The sequence below is a fragment of the Mus caroli genome, chromosome 2 (genome assembly GCF_900094665.2).
Source record: "Mus caroli chromosome 2, CAROLI_EIJ_v1.1, whole genome shotgun sequence".
Taxonomy (NCBI): Eukaryota; Metazoa; Chordata; class Mammalia; order Rodentia; family Muridae; genus Mus; species Mus caroli.
Genome location: NC_034571.1, coordinates 15,934,842 through 15,959,236, shown reverse-complemented (window position 1 = coordinate 15,959,236; position 24,395 = coordinate 15,934,842). Strand labels below are relative to the sequence as shown.

The 24,395-nt window shown below is 40.3% G+C and overlaps 1 protein-coding gene across 1 annotated transcript in view; it reads left to right on the top strand.

Moving 5' to 3' along the window:
- Window positions 1–24,395, top strand: part of C2H10orf67 (chromosome 2 C10orf67 homolog) — a 91,325-nt gene that overhangs the window by 6,924 nt on the left and 60,006 nt on the right. Inside the window, exons 2-5 of the mRNA XM_021155844.1 lie at window positions 4,393–4,513; window positions 6,648–6,791; window positions 12,642–12,716; window positions 22,362–22,517. Of these exons, the coding sequence (XP_021011503.1) occupies window positions 4,393–4,513; window positions 6,648–6,791; window positions 12,642–12,716; window positions 22,362–22,517 (496 nt within the window). The remainder of the gene's footprint in view (window positions 1–4,392; window positions 4,514–6,647; window positions 6,792–12,641; window positions 12,717–22,361; window positions 22,518–24,395) is intronic.

Sequence of the window (24,395 nt, the reverse complement as noted above, 5' to 3'; positions counted from 1 at the left end):
AGCACTCAGGAGGCAGACCAGGTGGATCTCTGAATTCAAGGCCAGCCTGGTCTACAGAGTGAGTTCCAGGACAGCCAGGGCTACACAGAGAAACCCTGTCTCAAGAAAAACCAAACACTAACATCTATATACATATACATACAAACAAACATACATGACATGTTCAGGGCAGTAGAGATGGCTTAGGAAGTTAAGACATTTATCGCCAAGCCCGATGACCTGATTTCAATCCCCAGGACCTACATGGTAGAAGGAGAAAACCAACTCCTACATGTTGCCCTCTGGCCTTGACATGTGGATCCTGGCATGTATATATACATCTGAATATATAAATATGTAAATAAATATCTTTTGAAATTATTAAAGTGAAGAAATGTTTAGAGATTTATGGTAGTGTTAGGAAGACTTTATATGGTTATCTATATTTGTGAGTACACATTTAAAAATGTACTGACTTCTTGTTTTATGTCTTAAAATAGTCTCAAATATATCATGAGAAAACCTTTAAATTTTTAAAATTCATTTTCTCTGAAAAACAATTTATTATCAATAGCTCTCATCTTTGAAGTAAAAACGCTTTTCTGAAATTCTGTTATCATTGCTAAAAGTTGCTTTCCTCCTAACGTTTTTTTGTAAAGCATTTAAAAATATGTTTAATTGTGATTGTCTAACGTACAATATTCTACTTAATTTTACATAGTCATTATAATTTGAGAGTCTTTTTCACGAATTATTTTCAGAGTTGGCTATATATTTCATAGGGGCCAGAGCCTTAAACATTGGTAATCCTTTCAATTGATCAGGGTAAATTGGTCTTAATGAGAATATTCAATCCTGGCTGGTCTCAAATGAGCAGTCCACATACTTCAGCATCCAGTGCTGCCAATTACAGGTATGCGTCACCGCACCCATTGGTCTTTCTGGGTCAAGTGCTTGTCCAGGCGTGTTTGAGACCTCATGATACTCAGTCATGGACAGGTCTTCCTCCATGATGGCAACATAAATGCCAAGGGCAGAAACAAGTAACTGCATCCAAAGGCAGAACCCAGAACCCCATTTTTGTTTGTACTGAGCTTCCTATCTCACTCCCAGTTCCCAAAGAGGTAACATGAAAGACCCATCACATGCATCTACACACACAGTGAGCTACACTCAAGGAGAACATGTCAGGGCTTAGAAGCCACTATGTGTTTTAAAGATTGATTTATTACTTTTATTACATGTAGGAGTGTTTTACCTGCATGTATTTAGGTACACTGCATATGAGCCCGACGCTTAAGGAGGTCAGCTGATGGAGCCAACTCCCCTGGAACTGAAGCTCCTGATTGGTTATTAGTAGTTGTGTGGGTTCTAGGACCAGGTCAGGACACTCCCTCTGCAAGGCCATAAAGTATTTTTATCTACCAAGCATCTCTGCAGCCCAGCTGCTGTTTTTATATAAGGAACAGGTTGTTTCTTGGTAGTGAGATGTTACCTATCCTTTAAGGCTACTGTGGAAACATAACCTGGAAGGGGCCTGGAGAAAGACTTCTCTGTCTTGGCTTCTCCTAAAGGAAATTCAGTGATGCTAAGGCCCTGTGGAGAGTTCCAGAATATTATGTCAGGAGAAAAACACACAAGCTCCTAAACTGAATTAAACTAAATCCAAAACACACTTTCATCTGGGAAAAAAATCAGAAATTTTGCTACATTTCTGTCTAGATAATGCTAAAGACAAAATTTGTCATCCTACTATTGATGTGCCTGGAAGCATAACTGAGAATTTAGTGGGATTAATTGAAAGTCATTACTTTGAGTATTAAATTTTAAGTTTCAGATTAGCTTTTCATAGTTGAACACTACAGAGCTTTTATAGTTTGCTTCAAATAAAATGAACAAATTATATTTGAAGACCTATCAGCCGCATTTAGTGGTGCGTGCCTTTAATCCTGGTACGTGTCGGGGCAGAGGCAAGTAAATCTTTGTGAATTAGAGGCCACTGTTGTCTACACAGTGAATTCTAAGACATTCAGAACTACACAGTAGAGAGACCCTTTCTGAAGGAAAGAAGGGAGGGAGGGAGGGAGGGAGGGAGGGAGGGAGAGAGGGAGGGAAGGAGGGAGGAAGAAAGGGGGGGAGAAAGAAAGAGATAAAGAAAGAGATAAGAGAAGGAAAAGGGGAAAGGGGGAAAGGGGAAGGGAAGAAGAGGAGAAGGAGGGAGGAAGGGAGGAGAGGAAGGAGGGGAAGGTGTGGGTGTTTGAATATGCTTAGTTCAGGAAGTAGCACTATTAGAAGGTGTGGTCTTGTTGGAGAGATCTCCAAGACTCTGCTCCTAGCCATGTGGGAGACAGTCTTCTGACTGCCTTTGGAACTAGATGTAGAACTCTCAGCTTCTCCTGCACCATGCCTGCTTGGATACTGCCATGTTCCCTCCTTGATGATAATGGACTGAACCTCTGAACCTGTAAGCTAGCCCCAGTTAAATGTTGTCCTTTATAAGAGTTGCCTTGGTCATGGTATCTCTTCACATCAATAAAACCCTAAAACAGAAGGGAAAAAAGGGAGGGGTGGGGAGGGGAGGTGGAAAGGAGAGGAAGGGAGGGAAGGGAAGAGAAGGGAAGGGAGAAAACCTGACTGTGGCAGTAGTATAGTAACTCCCTTCAGCACCAATAGTGACAAAGTTCCTTGAGGGCTTACTGTATGTACATCAAGTACCACACCAAAGTGATCACTCAGGGCTATCAGTGACCCTCTGGTTAATACACTCGGGGCTATCAGTGACCCTCTGGTTATCCATAAGAAGAAACTGGGCATGCTGGAGAAGTGATGGCTCAGCAGTTAAGAGGACTGCATTTGGTTGCCAGCACCACATGAAGGCTCACAACTGCAATGGCAGCTCCAGGGGATCTGACACTGTCTTCCAGCCTCTTACAGCACTAAGCACTCACATGGTACACAGACATAAGTAAAGGCAACACACACACACACATAGCATTTAAAAAGTAGTAATACAAGAGGAAATTGAGGCAAGAAAAAGTTAAATAATTCCCCTGAGGTTACGTGGTTGCAGTGTTAAATAGGATGTGTTCACTGTGGTTGACAGAAAACTGCCAACAAGAGATACATATGATGTGATAATACAGGAAGAGCAGGGATATGGAAGGTTTCAGAACTAGCAAGTTTGGGGGCATCTACTGCTCTGCCACTAAACCAGTGTCTCCTCTGCTGCTCCTCGGAGGACGAGTAAGAGAAATGTCTACACTTTGCATCAGAGTCCCCGTTTCTATTGGGTTTTCTTGGCTCACTTGCTTGCATCCTTCCTTCCTTCCTTCCTTCCTTCCTTCCTTCCTTCCTTCCTTCCTTCCTTCCTTCCTTCCTTCCTTCCTTCCTNCTCCCTCCCTCCCTCCCTCCCTCCCTCCACACAGCCCCAGCTGATATTTTGGAAACAAAGGGTGGTGATCAGTTTGATCAAGCTGATAAGTATGTCCAGAGAGTGAGCTTCCTTATTGACCATTTACGATGCTTACTGTTATTGAGCCATGGAAAGGATGTGCAGAGGCTGACGCTTGGCTTCTGCCAACATTTCAGGAGTAGAGTTTGATAGTCATAGGATGGAATTCTCTAAAGCAGGGCTCAAGCCTTCTGGCTTTAGAGCCTGCTAGAATTTCTTCAAACTATTGATAACCCCAAAGAACTTTGGTTTACATTCATTGTATCTATTGATAGTTGTCATAGTCAAATTAGAAAGAAATATTTATAATAACTCATTTAGCATAGTGATAAAAACCATGTGTTAATATAAATAACAAACTTCAAAGAAAATGTAACCATATTTTTCAGAACTCAAACTTAAAGGTGAAAAGTGTCAGTGTTTTCAATTTGGCAAATCTTTTTTATGCCTGGCTTTAAGGCAGGCAAATGATTCATCTGAGCTGCTTCTGTATTCTATCAGGCACACAGCTTGGAGTAACTGGCACAAGTCAGTGAACTACTATGAGAAAATTATAGGGAGAATGACAAATTCCTTATATTATGAATAATTTTCCTCTCGTGGATTCTCCTATGGAGTGTTCTGGAACCCCAAAGGTTCTTAGATCATTCCAGGAGAATCTCTATCTTATGCCATAAATAAATTATAATCATCTTTATCAATAACAGGATAAGATATTAAGAGAATAGATGTAAGGTCATCATATGCCAGAAAAGTGAGTGGGGGGGGGGTGCACAGAGAGGAGAGCCTCGCAGTGCAGGAAGCCTGATAACAAGGCTGAGTCCCCAGCTCATGCATGACCAGATAGCCCAGAAGTCCTTACTTCATGACCTCTTAGAGTAATGTGAATATAACAAATGTACCTCCAAATACGATTGCTTGCCTTCTTCTAAGGAAATTTAACACCTCTCTTCTCTTTTCAGGCTGGCTATTTCAGATGATTTAAAGGTTGGCTTCTTTACTTCAGACCATGCTACTCAGACAGACTGCAGTGAAGTTTTTCCATTGAAAGATTTGACTCAATCCACAGAAAAGTTAATGCGTGTAAGTCTTGTGTGACATCTAAGATGAGTTTATGTATTATTTGCCTTTGGGGGGGTCAGTTTTTGTGAGGGAGGGGTTGCTGTAATCTAGCCCTGAGATCAAGCTCAGTGCTTCGTGGAGGTTATGAAGCACTGTCAATGAACAACACCCTAGACGTGTATGCTCATACATATCTTAGTTACAATACTGAAATAATTGACAGTTTCAAAAGATGAAGGTCTTTGGGAAAATGAGTAGGGTGACAGTTGTATTCCTTTTAAATTTTAAAGATTTATTTTAATTCCGTGTACATGTTTTGCCTGATGTATGTCTGTGGACTACCTGTATGCCTGAGGTCAAATCCCCTAGAACTGGAGATACTGATGGTTGTGTGCCACTCTGTGGGTGCCAGGAACTGAACCCAGACTCTGTGGGAACAATAAGTGCTCTAAACCAATGAGCCACCATTTCAGTTGTACTTTTTAACTGATGGAAGCCATAATCTATATTTGTCATGTTTGTGTCTTACTTGTATATGTGAGTCTGCTTACATATGTGGGATTTCTATTCTTTTGACAGCTGTGAATATTTTCTGCTTAAGATACACTAAGAAAAGTGGAGAGAATTTTACATATAAATAACTGTAGTCAGTGAGACACTAAATAACTTTCTACTGGTATAGCTTTATCAAATCATATCATTCCTCCTAAATCTTTAGAGACTGAAAAAGAGTAGAGCATTTCATAGTATAAGATATTGAGTTATTAAAACCACCACAGGAATTGGCATACTATTATAAATAGTCTTAGTTGCCTTAATTTTATTTTTTATCTATTTGGAGATCATGCTATATCTACATATAAAGATCTTCCACATAGTTGAATAGTGTAATACATTCCTGGGATCCCAGCTAATCAGGAAACAGGGGAGTCACTTGTTTGAGGCCAGCCTGGGCAACTTTGTGAAATACTATATCAAAAGTTAAATTAAAAACAAAAGGGAAGCCGGGTGTGGTGGCGCACGCCTTTAATCCCAGCACTCGGGAGGCAGAGGCAGGCGGATTTCTGAGTTCGAGGCCAGCCTGGTCTACAGAGTGAGTTCCAGGACAGCCAGGGCTATACAGAGAAACCCTGTCTCGAAAAACCAAAAAAAACCAAAAACAAAAAACAAAAAAAAACAAAAGGGAAAACAAAGAAAAACTGGGAAGGGAGCATAATATGAGAGTGTTTCTCCAGCACGTGCAAGGTGAGCATAGTGTGGGGGTGTTTGTCCAGCTTGTCCTGGATCTCATATTCTGTACCTTGTTTATGTCACAACTATGTCACAAGATGTACAACATATATTTCTCTATCCCTGCAGTGACGGACAGTTTCTAATCTCCTGTGATGAATAATCCTGCACACTCTCAAGCGCCAGGAAATCTGCAGTGTAAATTCTTAAAAGGGAATTTGTGAGTCAGAGCATACATACATTAGTCACCTTGGAGGGCATGACCAAACAGCCCTGCTGAGAGAGACTGCACCAGTTCTCTCTGCTAAGAGCTTTTGAAGATGTTCCCTAGCTACACACTTGTCACTTTATCATCTGCTTTTAGAAAGGCCTATTTTCCAGCAATATCTTTATCAATTTCTTTCTTGATAGCTGGGTGTACCCATACTAAGTTTTAGTCAGGAGGACTGAGATGGCAGTGGCATGTGAAGCTTCGGGAACCTTTGAGACAGTTCATAAGCACTGGCTTGCCTGCCCTTGCCTCCTCTTCTGGTTCCTCCTTCCCACCTCCCTCTCTTCTGCCCCAGGATTTTATCTAATCCCAACCATATCCCTATATTCCCACCTGTAAATACATAGTCACATTGAGGTTTCACTGTCTTAAAGTCTTATGATTGAGATTAGACTCTCACATAAGTTTTGGAAGGAACAGGCCACACTCAAACCCTAACACTCCACTGGCATATCTTAGTTTTCAAATTAGACATCACTTTGAAAACCTAGACACAATGAGAGAGAATGAATAGACTTCTCCAATATACCATACCTGAGAGATAATCTTCAAAGAAAAGCTGGGGACCAGGTCAAATGGCTGGAACCAAGGAATGTGCTGGAAAACTGGCACCCAGGGTCCCACTCTCTACACTAATGATTTTTTATTTGGTAGATTATTACATCACTTCACGTGGATTTTGGGTTCCTCAAAGATTTGGTTCAACTGAAGTTCGAGGAACGACTTAAAGAGGAGTCTTGGAAAATTGTTGGTATGCTCTGTGACAAAATGTTAGAGGTGAAGAGGCATTACCAGCAGGTGGGTGCTCTCTCATCCTCTCTTTGGTACTTGGGTTGATTTTGCCTTTGATATGAGTGCAAACATGGTAACCCACCAGTGAGGCTGTTGCTATGTACCATGTGTCTCTAGGAACTTTGGTGAAGACCTCACAGATGACCTCAATAGTCTTCCAATTTACCTTGTATAATGGGTTTAATTACTACAGATAAACAGGTTAATTTGCTCACAATTACCAGGCAGGCAGCAGAACTTTAGAGTCTGTGCCAGATGCTTGCTTTTGAAGTTTTAAAGAATATAATACTTTTGTTTATTCTTCAATAATTTCATGCATATATAGAATGTATTTTAACCATATCTATTCCAACTTCCCCCAACATATGCGCACCATACTTTCATGTCTTCTTATTATTATGATGGATCTGATCAGTCTAATTAGGGCAGTACTCCATGAATATATGCAGCTATCAGTGGCCATAGAGCCAAAGGAAAATGGCCTCCTCCCCCCACCCACCCACAGTACTAAAAGCTGTTCAGCTAGGGCGGAACTCCATGAGATCCTCCCTACCCATATTGGAATGTTGACCTGTGAAATCTTATGCAGGTCTTGTTTAGGTGGATGTTAGCTGCTGCAAACTCATGGCTATGGTGGCCTTGTCACATGGAGAACACAGCATCTCACAGCACCTCTCCATATTCTCTGGAGTATACACTCTTTCAGCTCCCTCTTCATGCTTTCTGAAATTTGGAGGGATAACACAGGTATCTTATTTAGGACTGAACATTTATGTATTCTCAGCAATTTGACTACTTGTGTGTCTCTGCACTGATGGCTGCCACTGCAAACAGAAATCTCCAAGGTTCAGAGCATCACTAACTTATGGATATAAAAATAAATGTTGAGAAGGTCTTATTCATTAAGCTATTGGGGCTTTTTAGAAAGACAGTTTAACACCATGCCTGTTTTAAAAAGTCATAGTAGTAGGTTACCCACTCCTGGACCCTATGACTTGAGCCATAATAAAATTATTTTATTATTTTGTGTATGGGTGTTTTCCTGTGTGTATATCTGCTCCCTGTGTGTGGTGTCTGGTGCCTATGTAGAAGAGGGTGTTGGAACTGGAATTCTATTCCCATGAACATTTTTGTGGGTTTTGGGAATCCAACCCCAGTCCTCTAGAAAAGCAGCCAGTACTCTTTAAACATTGAGCCATCTTTCCAGCCACAGCCATTGGTTTATGGTAGCTGTCATGCATTCTGTCCCTTGAAACATGCTTCAAATCCAATCAGAAAACAATTGATTTCCCCCCCCCCCCATAGCAGTCATGCTGTGATTACAACTGTGGTTACATCTTGCCTGGCAGGTCAGTGTTATACCTGCAGGGTTTACCACTGGGTGAGACCATTGATGACTTTGCTCCCCAAGTAGCCTGCATTTTGAAAGTTACCCAGCAGGGAAGAGGTTTCCAAGTCTGCTCCAGGGTGATTTCTCTATGCACTAAATACATAGAGGATGCAAAGATGTTCTGTGTTTTCAGGAGCGAGATCTTATCATCTAGTTACAATGGGCGAGTCGGAGCCATCAGTGGCACCAGACTGTGTTGTTGGAGAGTCCTCTGTATCCCAATTGATGAGTAGGTCAGAGGAAGGTGTCCCATACCTGTCATTTTCACTTAATAATTGTCTACTGGTACTGGTACATAGGCTTTCAGACTGATCCTTTTCCTCCATCCAGTTTTGTATGTCCATTGGTATCAACCTTGTCTGCTCACATTTGGGCTGTCATGCTGGTGAATCTGTCCGACGTTTATGTCACATATGTTCTGCGTTCTCTCAATTTGTCTTCTTTCCCTCCTCCTTAACATGGGAGTTCTCTAGCTCCCTGACCACCACAGACACTACAAAAAAAAAAAAAAAATTAAAACCAAGCCAAGCTAATGTCCGCAGATAAGAACATGTTATTTATCTCTGGGGGCCCGGCTGAGTTTACTTAGTATATTCTCTAGTTCCATCCACTTTCCTTTAAACTTCACATTTCTTTGCTATTGAATAAAATTCCATCGTGTATATGCAGCATATTTCATTATCATTAATCAACTGATAAACACTTAGGCCGATTCTGTTTCCTAAGCATTGTTAGTAGAGCAATGATAAGTGAAGATGAGCAAGAATCACTGTGGGAGATTATGGAGTCCTTTGGGCATATGCCCCGGAGTGGTTAGCTCAGTCATGTGGTAGCTCTGTTTTTAGCTTTGTGAGACACCTCCACTGCCTTACAGAGTTGCTATACCAAATTACACTTTCATCATGAGTAGGTAAATGTTCTCCTCGCCCCACACCCTCAACATCTTTTGTTGTCTTTTGATGATAGCCATTATTCTGACTCGAGTGATCTCAGAGTGGTTTGATTTGCATTGCCCTTAATGGATAATAATGTTGAAGACTTTTTAAAATGTTTATTAGCCATTTATGACTTTTGTTACTTTGAAAACTTTCTGTTCAGTTCCACAGACCTTTTTTTTTTTTTAATTAGGTTGCTACTTTGATGTTTAGTTTCTTGAAGATTGTTTTGTTTTTTGTTTTTGTTTTTGTTGTTCTTGTTTTGCAAATTCTAGATGCTAATCCTCTGTTGGATAACCAACCAACAAAGATTTTCTTCCACTTTGTAGACTGCCTCTCTACTCATTTGACAGTTTTCTTTGCCCTACAGAAACTCTTAATTTTATGAGATTTTATTTGTCAGTTGTTGGTCATATTTCTGAGTGAACTTCTTTCTATGCTTGTCTTTTTCTATGCACTCGCCTCTTTCCTTAGCAGTTGGAGCATGTCAGCGCTTGTCTTAAGGTTCTTGGTTCATTTGGAGTTGATTTTTGTGTAGAGTTGGAGACAGCAAAGTGTCCAGTTTCATTCTTCTACATGTTGATACCCAGTGTTCCCAGAATCATTTATTAAAGGTACTATCCTTTTTCCAATGTGTATTTCTAGTGTCCTCATAAAACTAAACAAAAGCACCAAAAAATAAAACAAGAAAAAAGGTAGCTGTAGTCACAGAAAGTTATATAGCAGTTTTCTATCCTAGTCAATTGTGATGGTTTGTATATGCCAGGTCCACAGAGTGGCACTATTAGAAGGTGTGGACCTCTTGGAGTGGGTGTGGCCCTCTTGGAATAGGTGTGTCACTGTGGGTGTGGGCTGTAAGACCCTCATCCTAGCTGCCTGGAAATCAGTCTTCCACTAACAGTTTTCAGATGAAGATATAGAACTGTCAGCTCTTCCTGAACCATGCCTGCCTGGATGCTGCCCTGCTTCCACCTTGATAACAGACTGAACTTCTGAACCTGTAAGCCAGCCCAATTAAATGTTGTCCTTATAAGAGTTGCCTTGGTCGTGGTGTCTGTTAACAGCAATAAAACCCTAATTAAATCATCTATTGATACATAAATATGTGTTTGTCCAGTACCGTGCTGTTTGTATCACTGTGCCACTGTAGAATAAAATGAAATCGGGACTGGTGATAGCTCTATTGTATTCTTTTTACTCAGGATGGTTCTGGCTATCCTGGCTTTTTTGTGCTTGCATATGAATTTTAAAGTAGTTTTCATTGTTATGACTCTGAAGGACAGTGCTGGAACTTTGAGATTGCAGTGGCTGGGTTTGCTTTAGTTAGGGCAGCCATTTCTACAGTACCGATACTTCTGATCCAGGAACATGGGAGTATCTCCATCTTCTACTGTCTTCCTCAATTTCACTCCTCGGTGCTTTAAAGTTTTTGTTGTGGAGATCTTTCACTTCCTAGGTTAGGTTTATTCCAAGGTTGGGCTCTTGTTTCTTGTTTTGTTTTCTTTTTTTCTTTTTTTCATTGTTATCTTTGTTTGTTTAAAACTTTGGAGACTGGAACTGCTCCTTTCATTTGTCCTCAGTATTTTTGTTATTGCTACATAGGAAGGCTGCTCATTTTTGTATGATGATCCTAGGAATTTGCCAGTAAAATATTTAGATATAGAACCATATCGTTTCAAATAAGGATAGTTCAGCTTTTTTATTTTATATTTATATACTTTAAAAAATATGCACAAAGCATAAGTCTGTGGGAACGGATGTGCCCATGTGAGTATGGGTACTTACAGAAAGCAAATGTCACATCCCTTAGAGTTGGGGTTAGAGGGGTTTGTGACCTACCCAGCATGTGTGCTGGGATCTGAACTCTGGTCCTCATGATTGAGCAACAAGTGATCTTAACCCCTGAGCTGTACCTCCAGCTCTTATATTCCTTTTATTTGCTTCTCTTGTCTTATTATAGCTAGACTTCCAGTGCTAATTAAATATTAGTGGAGAAAGTAAGTACCCTGGTCTTGTTCCTGACTTCACTGAAAATGCTGTGCGTTTTTGCCATTTAAAATATTTTGATTATATTAAGGAGATCTGTTTAAATTGGTTTAATTTTGGTCATATTTACCAAAATAAACTGGGTCTTCTCCTTCCTTGTTTTGGCTCATATGTAGGGGGTGCCCATGTGGAGGTCAGATATCCTCTCTGTTCATGATTCAGATTCACGGGCTCAAACACAGGTCTTCAGGGTTAGTAGAGTTCTTTTACTTTGGGAGCCATCTTGCATGCTTTCTTTGGGTAATTTGGCCAAAAGTTTGTCAACCACGATTTCATTTTCAAAGAACCAACTCTGTTTCATTAATTCTTTGTATTGGTTTTGTTACTTGTTTGTTACTAGGTCATTAATTTCTGCCTTGATTTTAATAATTTCTTTCCAGCTACCGACTTTTTCTAGGGCCCCTGGTCAGACTGATCTACACAATGAGACTTGTAATTTTATGTATTATTATGTCATGTGTGTGTGTGTGTGTGTGTGTGTGTGTGTGTGTGTGCGTGCGACTGGTATTATTTTAGTGCTATAAAAAAAGATTCATGTTTTAGTGACCACTTCATAGTAAATACTTTGCTTAACATTTTGAATACACTTATATAACCTACAAATCTATCCAAATCCCCAAATGGAATTCCTGTTATCCCTGAGATACAAATTTTAGAAACTAAACTTGTCAAGGTTAATCTTGCATATCAGCTCAAACCATGGGTGGGGGTACAGTATGTAAGTTCAATCCTTTCTGACTCTAACACTTATTTGTTGTTTACACACTATGCTAGAATCAGAATAATGGTTATGAGAATAAAGGATTTTTTTTAAAAAAGTGTTTCATTTTTACCCTACACAGATATAATCAAATTTATTTGATTTTTATAGATCAAGAAGATAACCTTCTTTTTATGAGCCTATCCTATTCAAAACTACAAGGACTATTGGCTGGAAAGAGGGTTCAGTGGTTAAGAGCACTGGCTACTCTTTCATGAGACTGGGTTTTGAGTCCCAGCACACTCATGGCAGCTCACAACCACCTGGAACTCCAATTCAATGGGCTCTGACACCCTCTTCCAGTCTCCCTAGGCACCAGACACACAAGTGGTACAATGAGACACAGATGTGCATGCAAGAAAGACACCAAACACATCTAAAAAGGTTAAAATTAAAAACAAAAATGATAAAAGGGATTATAACAACACATGAATACAAGTGGCTCTTACTCCGTGGCAGTTTTAGGACTTCAGTTGATGTGTATAATGAGACTCTGTCAGATTATCTATATCTTATGCAGAGCATCTTTGCATTGCTCTTGGTTAAGAATGGATAAAAATTACATTTGTTACAATAGCTGCCATATAGAAGAAACTACGATAAATGGAAATTCTCAAGAGGTGGATGCGTTGGAAGATGAATCGTTGCTATGCCTTCTTCCCTGGGAAGTGTGGGCTGTATTCTGAAGTGCAATGGTGCTTATTGCATTTATTTTTGTTTTGTAGGGAGAAGATATCATGAGAAAAAGCTTTCAACAGCAGCTATGTGATGCCATAGCTATTATCAAAGGAATGTACAAGGTGAGTGTCAGATGTTGCCAAGGACAAGGCAGACTTTGGCTCCTGCATGTGCCAGGAGTGGAGCTCACCTTGATTTCTCAGTCTGTACTTTTTAGCTTTGAAGGTATGTTTTCAAAAATCTCAAGTCATCTCAGAGACTTCTGGCTTAGGCTGTTCATGCTCACGTTAAATGTACCAAAAATACCACCACACAATGACAGACAAAACTTTCTAGAAACTGGAAACTTGCATCTCATTTCCTGAGCACCTGAGCAAGGACCCAAATCATCCAAAGTTCCTTGGTGAAGAAGCAACTAAAGACAAGAAGGTCAGATGTTCATAAGACAAGTGTTCAAAAGATGAGTCATGAATACTAGTGACTGGCCTGTGGCCCTTGATAAAGTAACCTTCCGGATGAAGGATACGACTGTGTGCCCACTATGGTGCTTCATTCCTGCATGGAGTGGAAAAATACACACTTTCAAAGATGACTTTTAGACTTAGTAAGTGCCTTATGCCTCACTGTTTTATTTACATCTACAATCTCATCTTGCATTTCAATATACTTCAGTGAATAATTATTTATACTAATAATTATTATACTAATGGATGACTGGCTCACTGATCATGTTTGTTTGCATAGCATTTGGCACATCTGTATTTAACTGTGTAACTACATATTCTGTGAGAGAAGATAAGGATGATGGCTCTTTCACTGGTGTGGCCATTCTCTCCTTGTAGCTCTGTGCATGACTTATCATTAACCATCAGTCAGTAATCATGAGTGGATATCTGTGGCTGTTGGTGTTGCTTGCTTTTCAATCATTCTTACCAGCTGCACATCCTCTCCTCTTCTTTAAACTCGCGGAAGCATTTGCACTTTTATAGAATCTGAAAACATTATTTCTACCCTAGCTTTCTTTGTAGCAATGATGCAGACACCAGAATTCAGGTCTGGTCAATAGCATCAGCAGATGAGCTGCTGATGCAATATTAAATCAATCTGCTCTAACGTCTCCATAGGTGCTTGTGCCTTCTCTACACTCACCCAATTGGTTTGAATTCACAGATGAAAGACACACATTCACACGCGTGTGCATGCGCAGCCTTCTATTTTAACACATCCTTAGCAGCTCAATGGCTGAGTCATTCTTACTAACCCAGACCCAATCATGTTCCCCAATCATGGATCCTCAGACAAGGTCAGAGAAGGGGAAGCCCAAAGCCCTCCTAGTAAAGGGAATCCTCCATTTTGTGCCAAGATCAGATGAGCTATCAGGTCATGGTAGACTTCAACTTTAATTAGCAGAGTTTTCCCACAAGCTACCATGAGTTAGAATCCTTTCTTGTGAGGTTATGAACCTATGGAACAGAGATAAAGACAACTCTGCCACTGATGCCATTATTCCCTAAGCCAGAATGTCAATCCTTATTGTAAGTAGCAGTCTTTTATGTCACTATCTGTTAGAAAGTGTGTTATGCCATTAACTGGTAAGTAGAAATAAACCAGGATCTTTATATTCACAGTAACATGCAATTTTCTGATTGTATTTGTCAGATAGATTACTTTTCTGATTGTTTTCTACTTGCATGGATTAGTTAAGAGTCAACAAACTGAATGTTTTAGAGAAAGTACTATGGAAGTAAACTGCCTGGGTTCAAATCCTGGCTTTACCACTTAATTGCTATGTGACTTTAGGTAAAGTACTTAATCAGTTTGCTTCTGTTCTCTCTGCTGTAAAATGAGACTAATGATGGCCTATACCAGCTAGACCAACATGCTCCAAGAGTAACACAGATTGAACTTTACAAGGCATTTAGAATAGTATCCAGACCATGGTGGGTAAAATCTAAGTGTAAAGTAGGTCGCTGCACATACTCATAGTCCTCCTGTCTTAGTGATGCTGTGTTTCTCTGTCTATCGTGAACCTATCTTAGCATGTGGGCTCACAGCCTTCTGCCTGCTGACTGAGTACAAGATGAAATGCTTTCATAACCTCCATAACCACTATTCATATTTGTTATGTTGAATCATATGAAATTCCCATTCTGGGAGTCAAAAATCAAATAACTTTCACACAATAAATAGTGTAAATAATCTTAATTATTTTAATACATCTAAAGCAAAGCAAGGAAGAAATTGCACAGGAAATGTATCTTTAAGTAAATCAAATCTTGGCATACAGTATCTTCAAATGAATACTCTCTGGTATGATACGCCAGATACTGACATTGTGAAGGAAGATGAGGTAGGAGTAAGCAGAGAGGGAGACCATAAATAAATCACAAAATATAAGTGTGCAGAGATAAACATATATAGTAGGATTTATGGGACTATCACAAATGAACAGCTATTTCTGCTGGTAACTTTGTGAAGACATCCCTGAGTAGGTAATACCTGTGCTGGGTATAAAATTACGGGACTTAGTGAACAAAACCTTTCATGATGTCTCCCTCTGAAGGTTGCACCTGTCTCCCTTTGTCCAATGTCTTATTTGACAAAAATAACTCAGAGTTGGTGGGCAAGAAATCTAATGGGAGTCTGGGCAGACAGTTATGCAAGCATATATTAGAATATTTTTTGTTGGCAAGCAAAAGAAATCTATCTTATTTGGTATTAGTCCCTTCCTCAAGCCAGTCTAGAACCACACCCAACCCAGGACATAATGTTAAGGAGAGGCCAACCCAGAAGGAGGAGTGCTGGTTAGGTAAAATTAGTTGAGCAAAATTGTTCCCCACATCTAATAGCATGTGAAGAGGATGGGACATGATCAGAGATCCATGTCTGTTTTATGTGTGCACATGAGCGTTTATGCAAAAGCCAGAGAAGGATGTGAAGAGTTCTACTTTCATCATCTTCTGCTTAATCACTCAGGGAACCTAAAATTTGACATTTTTTTCAGCTCTGTTGGCTGACCAGCATGCCCTAGAAATCTGTCTGTGCCCACATGGTGGAGTCAGAGATACATACACTGGGCCAGGCTTTTACATGGGTGCTACAGATCTGACCTCAGGTCCTCGTGCTTGCTCAGCTCTTAAAAGAGTTGTCTCCAGCTCTCAGATCACCTTTTTATTATGCATTAGTACATTTACATACACTTATAGTTTGTCCTTCATAATTTACAAATCTTCCATGTTTGAGGGTCTGGCAAGTATTGGCTCTCACAAGAACTAGATGGTACATGCTTTTGAACTTTATAATTTTTAACTATGAATTTCTGCTTTTCTGAGAGTCCTTTGAACCCTGGGATTGAGGGAGGTTTCTTCAGAGAATGTTTGCATTTGCTTCTGTGAGACTCTGTGGGTCTGTGCTGAATGAATGGAATCCTCAGCTGGAATGTGTGTTAGACTAGCCAGGTGTGTGAGCGTCAGAAGAAAGTGACTCAGAAGGCATTTGTTTTGTTTTTGTTTTTTCTTTCCTTGCCATTTTTATTCTTATAGCCAGTTTCCATGCAGGTACTGGCAGTGTGCGGTGGGTAAAGAGTTCAAGGTGGGTATTTTCTACAGTGAAAGGCCACCCATGCCCCTGAGTTGTCCCACCTTTAATAGGACACTCTTACAAAGACTCCTTGTCTTTTCTCTATGGCCGGTAGGGAGCTGGAACCCGATGCCATAGAATTCTCCTCCAGGACCTGAAAGATAGTGTAATGGGGATAATGTACATGTCTGAGAACCTAAGTGGAGATCCCAGCACTTCTGTAAGAAGTTCAGAGTAGCTGTGAGCCCTTCTGTAGTTGAAAGTAGAGAAAGGAAGACTGCTGAGGCTCCTGGGTGACCAGGTTCAGTAAGAGACTCTCTCAAACTGAGAAAGCAGAGAGTGACAGAGTAGAACCCAGAACACTCTTCTTTGACATCTGCATGGGACCTGTGTGCACTCTCCCCCCACCCCTGACATAAACACTGGTGTGCACCACTCCTACCCCACACCAATGTGCACCCACCTACACATACCAATGTGCAATCCACACACACACACACACACACCAGTGTGCACCCACACACATACACATTAGCATGCACTTAAAAACACACATCAGCGCACCTCCCCCCACACACATAATAGTGTGCATCCCCTCACAAACACCAGTGTGCATCTCCCCACACACACCAGTGTGCACTCTCACTCACACACACCAGTGTGCAACCCACACTCACACCAGCGAGCACTTAAGCACACACATCAGTGCACCTCCCCACACACCCATAACAGTGTGCATCCTCCCACAAACACTAGTGTGCACCCACATACATACACACCATTTTACACACACACACCCCCCAATGTGCAATACATACCAGTGTGCACCCACCCCCCAACCCCCTGCACACACACAAGAATTCTCTGGAATTTTTGTTTACAGTAAGAGTAATTCAAACATTTATGGCTTATTAGAACAGGTATTAATCATCATTCATGTCTTCTAACATACATCAAATGTTCAAAAGTACGACAGAATAATGACCATTACTCTTCATAAGTACAATTTCTATTTCTGGGAATGGAAAAAGGAAGTAGTAAATTCTGCCTGTTACCAACTTTTCATAAACATGTGCTAGTTCACCATGTTTAAGTAAACCACATTAGTTGTGGTTAGGTGCTTTATCAGATGAAAACATTTGTTTATATTAGGTTAAGTTAAAGTCTTTATTTGAATCTTCTCTTGGGCTTGTTAGCTTTGATTTGACTCATGACCTCACAAGCCTTGTTATTCCTGGCCACCTACTTTGCTCAGGCTTAGTCATATGGAAACAGGTGAGCCTTGAAATTTTAACCATCTACAAGAGTAACCAACTCTTTGCTGCCCCCTAGAGACCAGTTAAGGGTGTAGTTACTTCTCCCAGCTCATGGTTCTAAACTTAACTTTTAATTTGTGTGAGATATTATGTTGTTTTATTGGCAAAAAGAAAACTTTAAACATTCATATCATACTTATATTTTTCTTTCAGAAAGGTATTATTTTGCTGAAGTTCTGGTAAAAAATGAAACCACTCTCAGTTTTTCACATGGGAATTTAATACAAGAACTTAGGTATTTATACAACCTGCAGAACAGAGGGATAACAGAATGCCATCGCCAGCTTTCAAACTAATAAGCATCATGTTAGAATGCCATTTACTGGATATTTTCCTTTTCCCATGACTTGTGATCTGTCCTTCATTGATAGCTTTAGACTCCCTTTAAGTCTAGATATTTTGTGGCCCTATAGAAAACTATATTTGAACAACAAGAACTAGTCTGGTGTGGTGGCATAGCCTTTGATCTCAGACTTGAGAGGCAGAGGTTTGCAATCTCTATGAATTTGAATCCAGACAGGTATACACAGCTAGTTCTAGGCCAGACAGTTCTTCTTAAACTAACAAATGAAACAGTCTATTTACCCTTTGGAATTATAGTGCTTTTTAAACTAATACTGTATGTGTGCATGTGCCTTTGAGTGTGTGTGTGTGTGTGTGTGTGTGTGTGTGCATGCTGGGATGGAATCCAAGACCTTACAGCTAGGCAAGTGATCTAGCAAGTTTGTTTTATTTTTTTTCTTCTATTCCTTCTTTATGATTTTTATAGCTTTTTCATCCTTTCTGATAAAATAAAATAATTTGGGAGTGGTTATTCCATCATCAACAAACTTCCTGTTTTTCACTTTTATTGAAGTTTCATGGTTCAGAAATGTATTCATGAATTGTGGAGGTTTTACCATTATAGTTTACATACAAAAACCCAATCTTGGGTTATTGATTCTGTTCTGTCTTCTATATTTCAAAAAAGTTTTATTATTTTATTTATAGAAGTTGTAGATAGTTTATACAGCCAAGTTTGTTCCCTGAGTGTTATGGCTTATTTCTTTAGAAGATGTGATCTCTTCTGGCAAATTTTTCAACTTATTATTCATGTATATTGAAAGCATAGGTATATTGTATTGAAATCATGTAACAACCCTATTGAAATGCAGTTTGCATAGCATAAAATGTACCCATTGAAAGTGCACAAGTTGAGGTTGCTGTGAAGCCAGCACAATTTACTTTAGAACATTTCCCTACATCTTTAACCTATTAGCTCTACTTCTAGGTGTTTCCTTGTCTTGTCAAGGGGAAGGGAGTTCCTCCATTTCCCAAGGAGGCTCAGTGGGGCTGAGCTCCCTGCTTTCTGATAGATTTGCTTTGTGTTTCTTTTGCCTTCTTATTCTATAGGGTCACTAATCCCTTCTTATTCTATAGGGTCACTAATGCAGTGTTTCATACATGTAGGACTGTCTGAGCCCCGGGCATGAGATAGAAGGCCACTACCCCTCCCTGCTTCTGTCATTCCAAAACTTCATTCTTTTTGGGTTTTTTGTTTTTGTGGTTTTTTGGGTTTTTTTTTTTTTTTTTTTGAACAGGGTTTCTCTGTGTATTCTTGGCTGTCCTGGAACTCACTTTGTAGACCAGGCTGGCCTCGAACTCAGAAATCTGCCTGTCTCTGCCTCCCAAGTGCTGGGATTAAAGGCGTGCACCACCACGCCTGACCAAAACTTCATTCTTTAACACTATCAAGCGGTTTGCCATCATCTGCACACTTCAGGTTATTCGTCACCTCCTTGGGAACCTCCCACATGGAGCCTCTTCTCTATTTCTGACGCATTCGGGTCTATAGTTTTCTTACTGAACTTGTATGTTTCTCCTGTTATTGAAAGTGGAACATTTGGCCGAGGGTGTGGTTCAGGAGTGGATGCTTGCCTAGGATGTGTGAAGTCCTAAGTTCAATGCCAAGGACTGACAAAAAAAATTAATGGGCTACCAAAGCCCCACACACTTTTCTTATTGCTATTTCTGTCTTAAATTGGTAATATCTATTTTATATTTTTCAGCGCTGAGTGTTTATAAGTTTACAACTGTTACATTCTTTATATAAATTGATTCTTTTATTATTATGTAGTGACCTCTCTCTCTCTCGTGAGAACAACTGAATCCAAGTTTGTTTTATCTGAAATTAGTGTATTTGTCCTCATTCTCTTTGGTCTACAAATTGCAGGGAAAATCTTGTGTTACCTTTAAACCTTCGACTCCTGAGTATCCTTAAAACAAGCTTGGATCTTGTTTCTCTGTGATTCGGTTACTGACTTACCTTTGGTGAAATACTTTAATTCATTTACACCTTAAAGTAATTGCTGGAGGGCAAGAGCTTACTATTGCCATTTTATTGATTATTCTGGTTTGTATTCCTTTTATTCCCTTCTTGCTTTCTTGTTGTCTTATCACATTTTTTTTTCAGATCCTTTGTAATAGCATGCTTTGTTTTGTTTCTCTTTATCATAGTGTACTGTAGTGGTCTAAATAGACCACCTTGTGGTGCCTAACCTTACTGCAATTTGACATGCCAAGTTTGATTGATATCCATGGGAGGGATGCTTTTTTCTGAAGAGAAATGGAGGAAGAGTGGGTGGGGTTTGAAGAGAGATAGAGTGGGAGGGGAAGGAGGGAGGGTGGAGGGAGGGAGGGAGGGAGGGAGGGAGAGAGAGGAAACTGCATTCAGGATGTAATATATGAGAGAAGAATAAATTAAAAAAATATACTTAAGATTGCTTTTAACCATGAAAACTGAAATAGAAGGGGAGAAATCATTTAAACATGAAATTGATGTATAAAAGGAAGGCAAAATTGAGAAATGCCGAGCCTAGCTATATAAAAATGAAAACTCCATTTGTGGCAAACCATGGTGACACATGCCTGTAATCCCAGCATTTGGGATTCTGCAACAGGAGAATTGTTATGACTTTGTGGTCAGTCCTTGTGAGCTCCATTCAGCCCAGGCTATAGTTTAAAAGCCTGTCGCAACAACAACATCATCAACAACAACAGCAACATCAACAACAACACATACACACACAAGAAAAGAAAGAAAAAAGCAGAAGCTAGGAGAAGGAGGAAGAAATGGAAGGAAGGAGGAAGGGAGAGAAGGATATAACCTAATTTAAATGCCATACAACTCTGCACACATTGATATTTTCCTGTTTAATATTTTATACTATCATTGATCCATTGACTACTTATTATAGCTATAGTTACTTTTAGTATTTTTGATTGAATACTACAGGCAAGTCTGTGTCCTTCTAGACTCCTGAGGATTCAGAGCTGCCCTGGATCCTGTCTTTTGTGGGGCTGAAGCTGGGTTTCAGGGCTTCCCTGAAGTAGGAAATTGAACAAGCCTGTTTAGGAGGCCTGTGTGAGTGTCTCCTAATGGGTGTCTGGATGTACATGGCTACTGTTACACTGGGGCTGGGGTAAGAAGGCAGTGCTACACACCATCTACAATGAGACATGAATCAGTAAACCCTCCCCTGAAGGCATGGAGACACAAACATTCCTGCAGGTCCCTTGGGGGATTGTCACTGCTGGAGGACAGCCAGGGTTGTTCCAGGGAATCTCGGAGCTTTCTACATGACTGAGAACAATGGCTTGACTGAAGGGAATCGACTAGTGCGATTCCTGCTAAATTCCTGGGAAGGTGAGACTGCTCTGAAGTCATAGCTGAGATCTACATTAGATGAGTTTCAAGGCCACTTCAGAGTCTGCTACCATAGTAGGCCTGTGGACCTGACTACACCAGAGACTACAGGCGGGCATGTCTCCTCTTGAATTCATTAGCAGCTGGTATCTGTGGTGGGACCAAGACCAGATGTTTATTGATAAGTCCACAGTGTAGAGAGTCCATTTATGACTGTCATCATAACTGTTATGGTAGAGCCTAGCACTGGGTACAGACTTATCCTCCCAAAACCATCATTTCTGAGGTCAACAAGAGTTATGTACCTTCTAGCTGGGTAGGCCCTTTTGTTGGTAAATGGCTACCAAATTCTTGTGGCTGTGGGAGGAATGCCTGGAGGAATCCTGTATTCGGTGGGAAACCTCCTATTTAGTCATCTTCCTCTTCTTCACCATTAGTTGTATGGCAGATAAAATTTGAACAGCATGCCACTCTTTGCATTTTACCAGATAACATGGTACTATATTGCTTTATTGTGTATTTTAATTTAGAATGATTTGCCAAGAAATTTGGGCAAATTACAAAAAAAAAAAAACAAAATAGTTTTACAAGGAAAAGAATAAAATTGAACATATTCCCAGGGGGTCCTTGAAAGTGTCATTTGGAGAAGTGAAGAGGTAAGAATGAAAACCCAGTGCACATTGACTTTCTCGACCTGAATCAGACTTCAGGGAGTCCAACAACAGGACGTTTATTTCCAGTGTATTTAAGCCCAGTACAATTTGGGGGAAAAAAGAGTTTTCTGGTGTAATACAATCCCCGGTGCACAAGGAAGCATATTTACATTGAAACTCAACTCAGGGTGCATGTTCTTTCTTCTAAGACAATGAGTTCTAGAGCTACGCTACCTGTATTAGCTTAAGGGCCTAAGAGTCTGGCCTGGTTTCAGTTTTACAGATGCCATAGAGGTCATGTGGGTTATTAGCCACCTCTGGTTCTGGTTATAGGAGCTTGATATGGCCTGGCCCAACAGATATCACAGATCACCAGACAGTTAATCATTACCAATTCTTAACTTTCTAGATGGAAAGACAATCGTGTGTGCTTAGCATTCCTGGTTTCTCTGGAAATCATGGGTTCAAGGCCCTTCATGGTCTGCTCTCAACAAGTTTCTTGTCAGATTTGTGATGTTTCTCTCTTCTCTCCAGAAATACTTCGAAATAGAAGATGAGAAAGCTGCCCTGCAAGATGCAGACGATGTCAAATTGAATGTTTTGAGGAGAAAACTGAAAGAGAAAGAAGAAGTTATTAAGAATTTAAAGAATGAATTAGAACTATACGAAGATTTTGGATTTAAAAAAGTTGTAAGTTTCATTCATTTCATAAAAAAATTAATTACAACTGATGTTAATCCATCTCAGTAGGATCACGGAGAGCAATAACCCTGGTTAAAAACTAGTAAGAACTGAGCTGAGGAGAAGATGTAAAATGTAGCAACGAGGACCTGCATTCAGTCCCAGCACTCATATGAAAGCTAGGCATGGTGGTGTGTCCCTGTGGTCACAGCGTGTCGGGAGGGGCTGAGATGAGAGAATCCCCCGGGCTCACTGGCCATCACTGGACAAATCTGTGACTTTCAGGTTCAGGGAAAGATTCTATCTCAAAAAAAAAAAAAAAATCACCTTCTGGCTTTGGCTTCCACAGCCCCTGTGCACAGGTACAGGAACCCACACATACCGGTTAACATGTAAACATATGCACACATGTAAACACACCGACTCGGAAGGAAAGAAAGGAACAAAGGTGATTCAGGGTCTCTTGGCAATCTCTCCACAGGGTAAGCCAGCCCAGGATGTTATCACTCCATGGCACATTCCAGAAAGTCCCTAGTAATTATAAAGAGGAGCACTATAATTGTCTTCAAATTTTATCTTATAATAGAAATGAAATAACCCTCCAGCCAGTACAAAAAAAAAAAAAAACCCTTTCCATTCTAGAGAATAACAATATGCGTTTTATTGTAATTTCTAAGACTTCCATCCCCTTCGCAGTCAGGATAGCTGAAGGGGAAGAAAGCAAATCTCCACAGGTCAGAGGCTTCCAAAAAGCCAACTGGGGTGGAACAGAACTGAGGTGGTACAGAAAAGATGGGAAGTTATGGGGAAGTGAAAAGACCTGGGAGTCTGGAATCAGGCAGAAGCCAGCTGAGAACCCAGAATTCTTATGCAATTTAGTAATACTTCTTATAAAGACAGTGGATAAGATTTTTGTCTTAAAGAGACTCTCTCAGGGGCTGAAGGGATAGCTCAAGGTTTAAGAGCGATGGCTGTTCTTCCGGGGAGCCTGCATTCTGTGCCTATCACCATGTTGGGTTACTCGCAAACCAGATGTAACTCCAGCAGCAGGAGATTCAATGCCTTCTGGTCTCCAAAAACACCAATGTACACACACATGCATGTGCGCATGAGCACAGGAAGACACAGACACACACAGACACATACATACAAACACACACGTACAGACACACAGACACACACACACACAGAGACATACACACAGACATACACACAGACACACAGACACACAGGCCTGGGAGTATATGCACTCTCAGGTGCACTCTTCTCTAAGAGTCTAACAAACAAAACTGGTTTACACTGAAGAAATTCTCACTTCTTATCAATTGTAATCCTGTTCAATATGTTTCAAGAACTACCTTGTGGTCTTATGCCCTTTCCTTAGCAACCATTTGAAGAGAAAGAACCCACAAAATCAAATGTGCCACAATCACATATGACAATTACACATATGACAATGTCACAGCAGCTCATAGCCACACCAATGTCTCTTACTCTTTCCTTAAGTTGTTCTTTCTGTTAGATCTCCCGTGCTTAAATGCATGGTAAACTTTTTCTCTGAATGAGCTCCAAGACTGCTGCAAATGAGTTCATTTTGAAAATCTCTTCGGTGGCGTAAGTCAAGGTCTGCCTTTACATAGGGGATGTCCCTAAAAGGCAAGGAAAGTCATCAGGACATTGCCCTTGATGGTGTGGAACTGTCCTTACACCCATTGCAGCTGACAGAATGACTTTTTTAATATATTTTTTTATTACATCTTTTCCTCAATTACATTTCCAATGCTATCCCAAAAGTCCCCCATACCCTCCCCCCTACTTCCCTACCCACCCATTCCCATTTTTTTGGCCCTGGCGTTCCCCTGTACTGGGGCATATAAAGTTTGCATG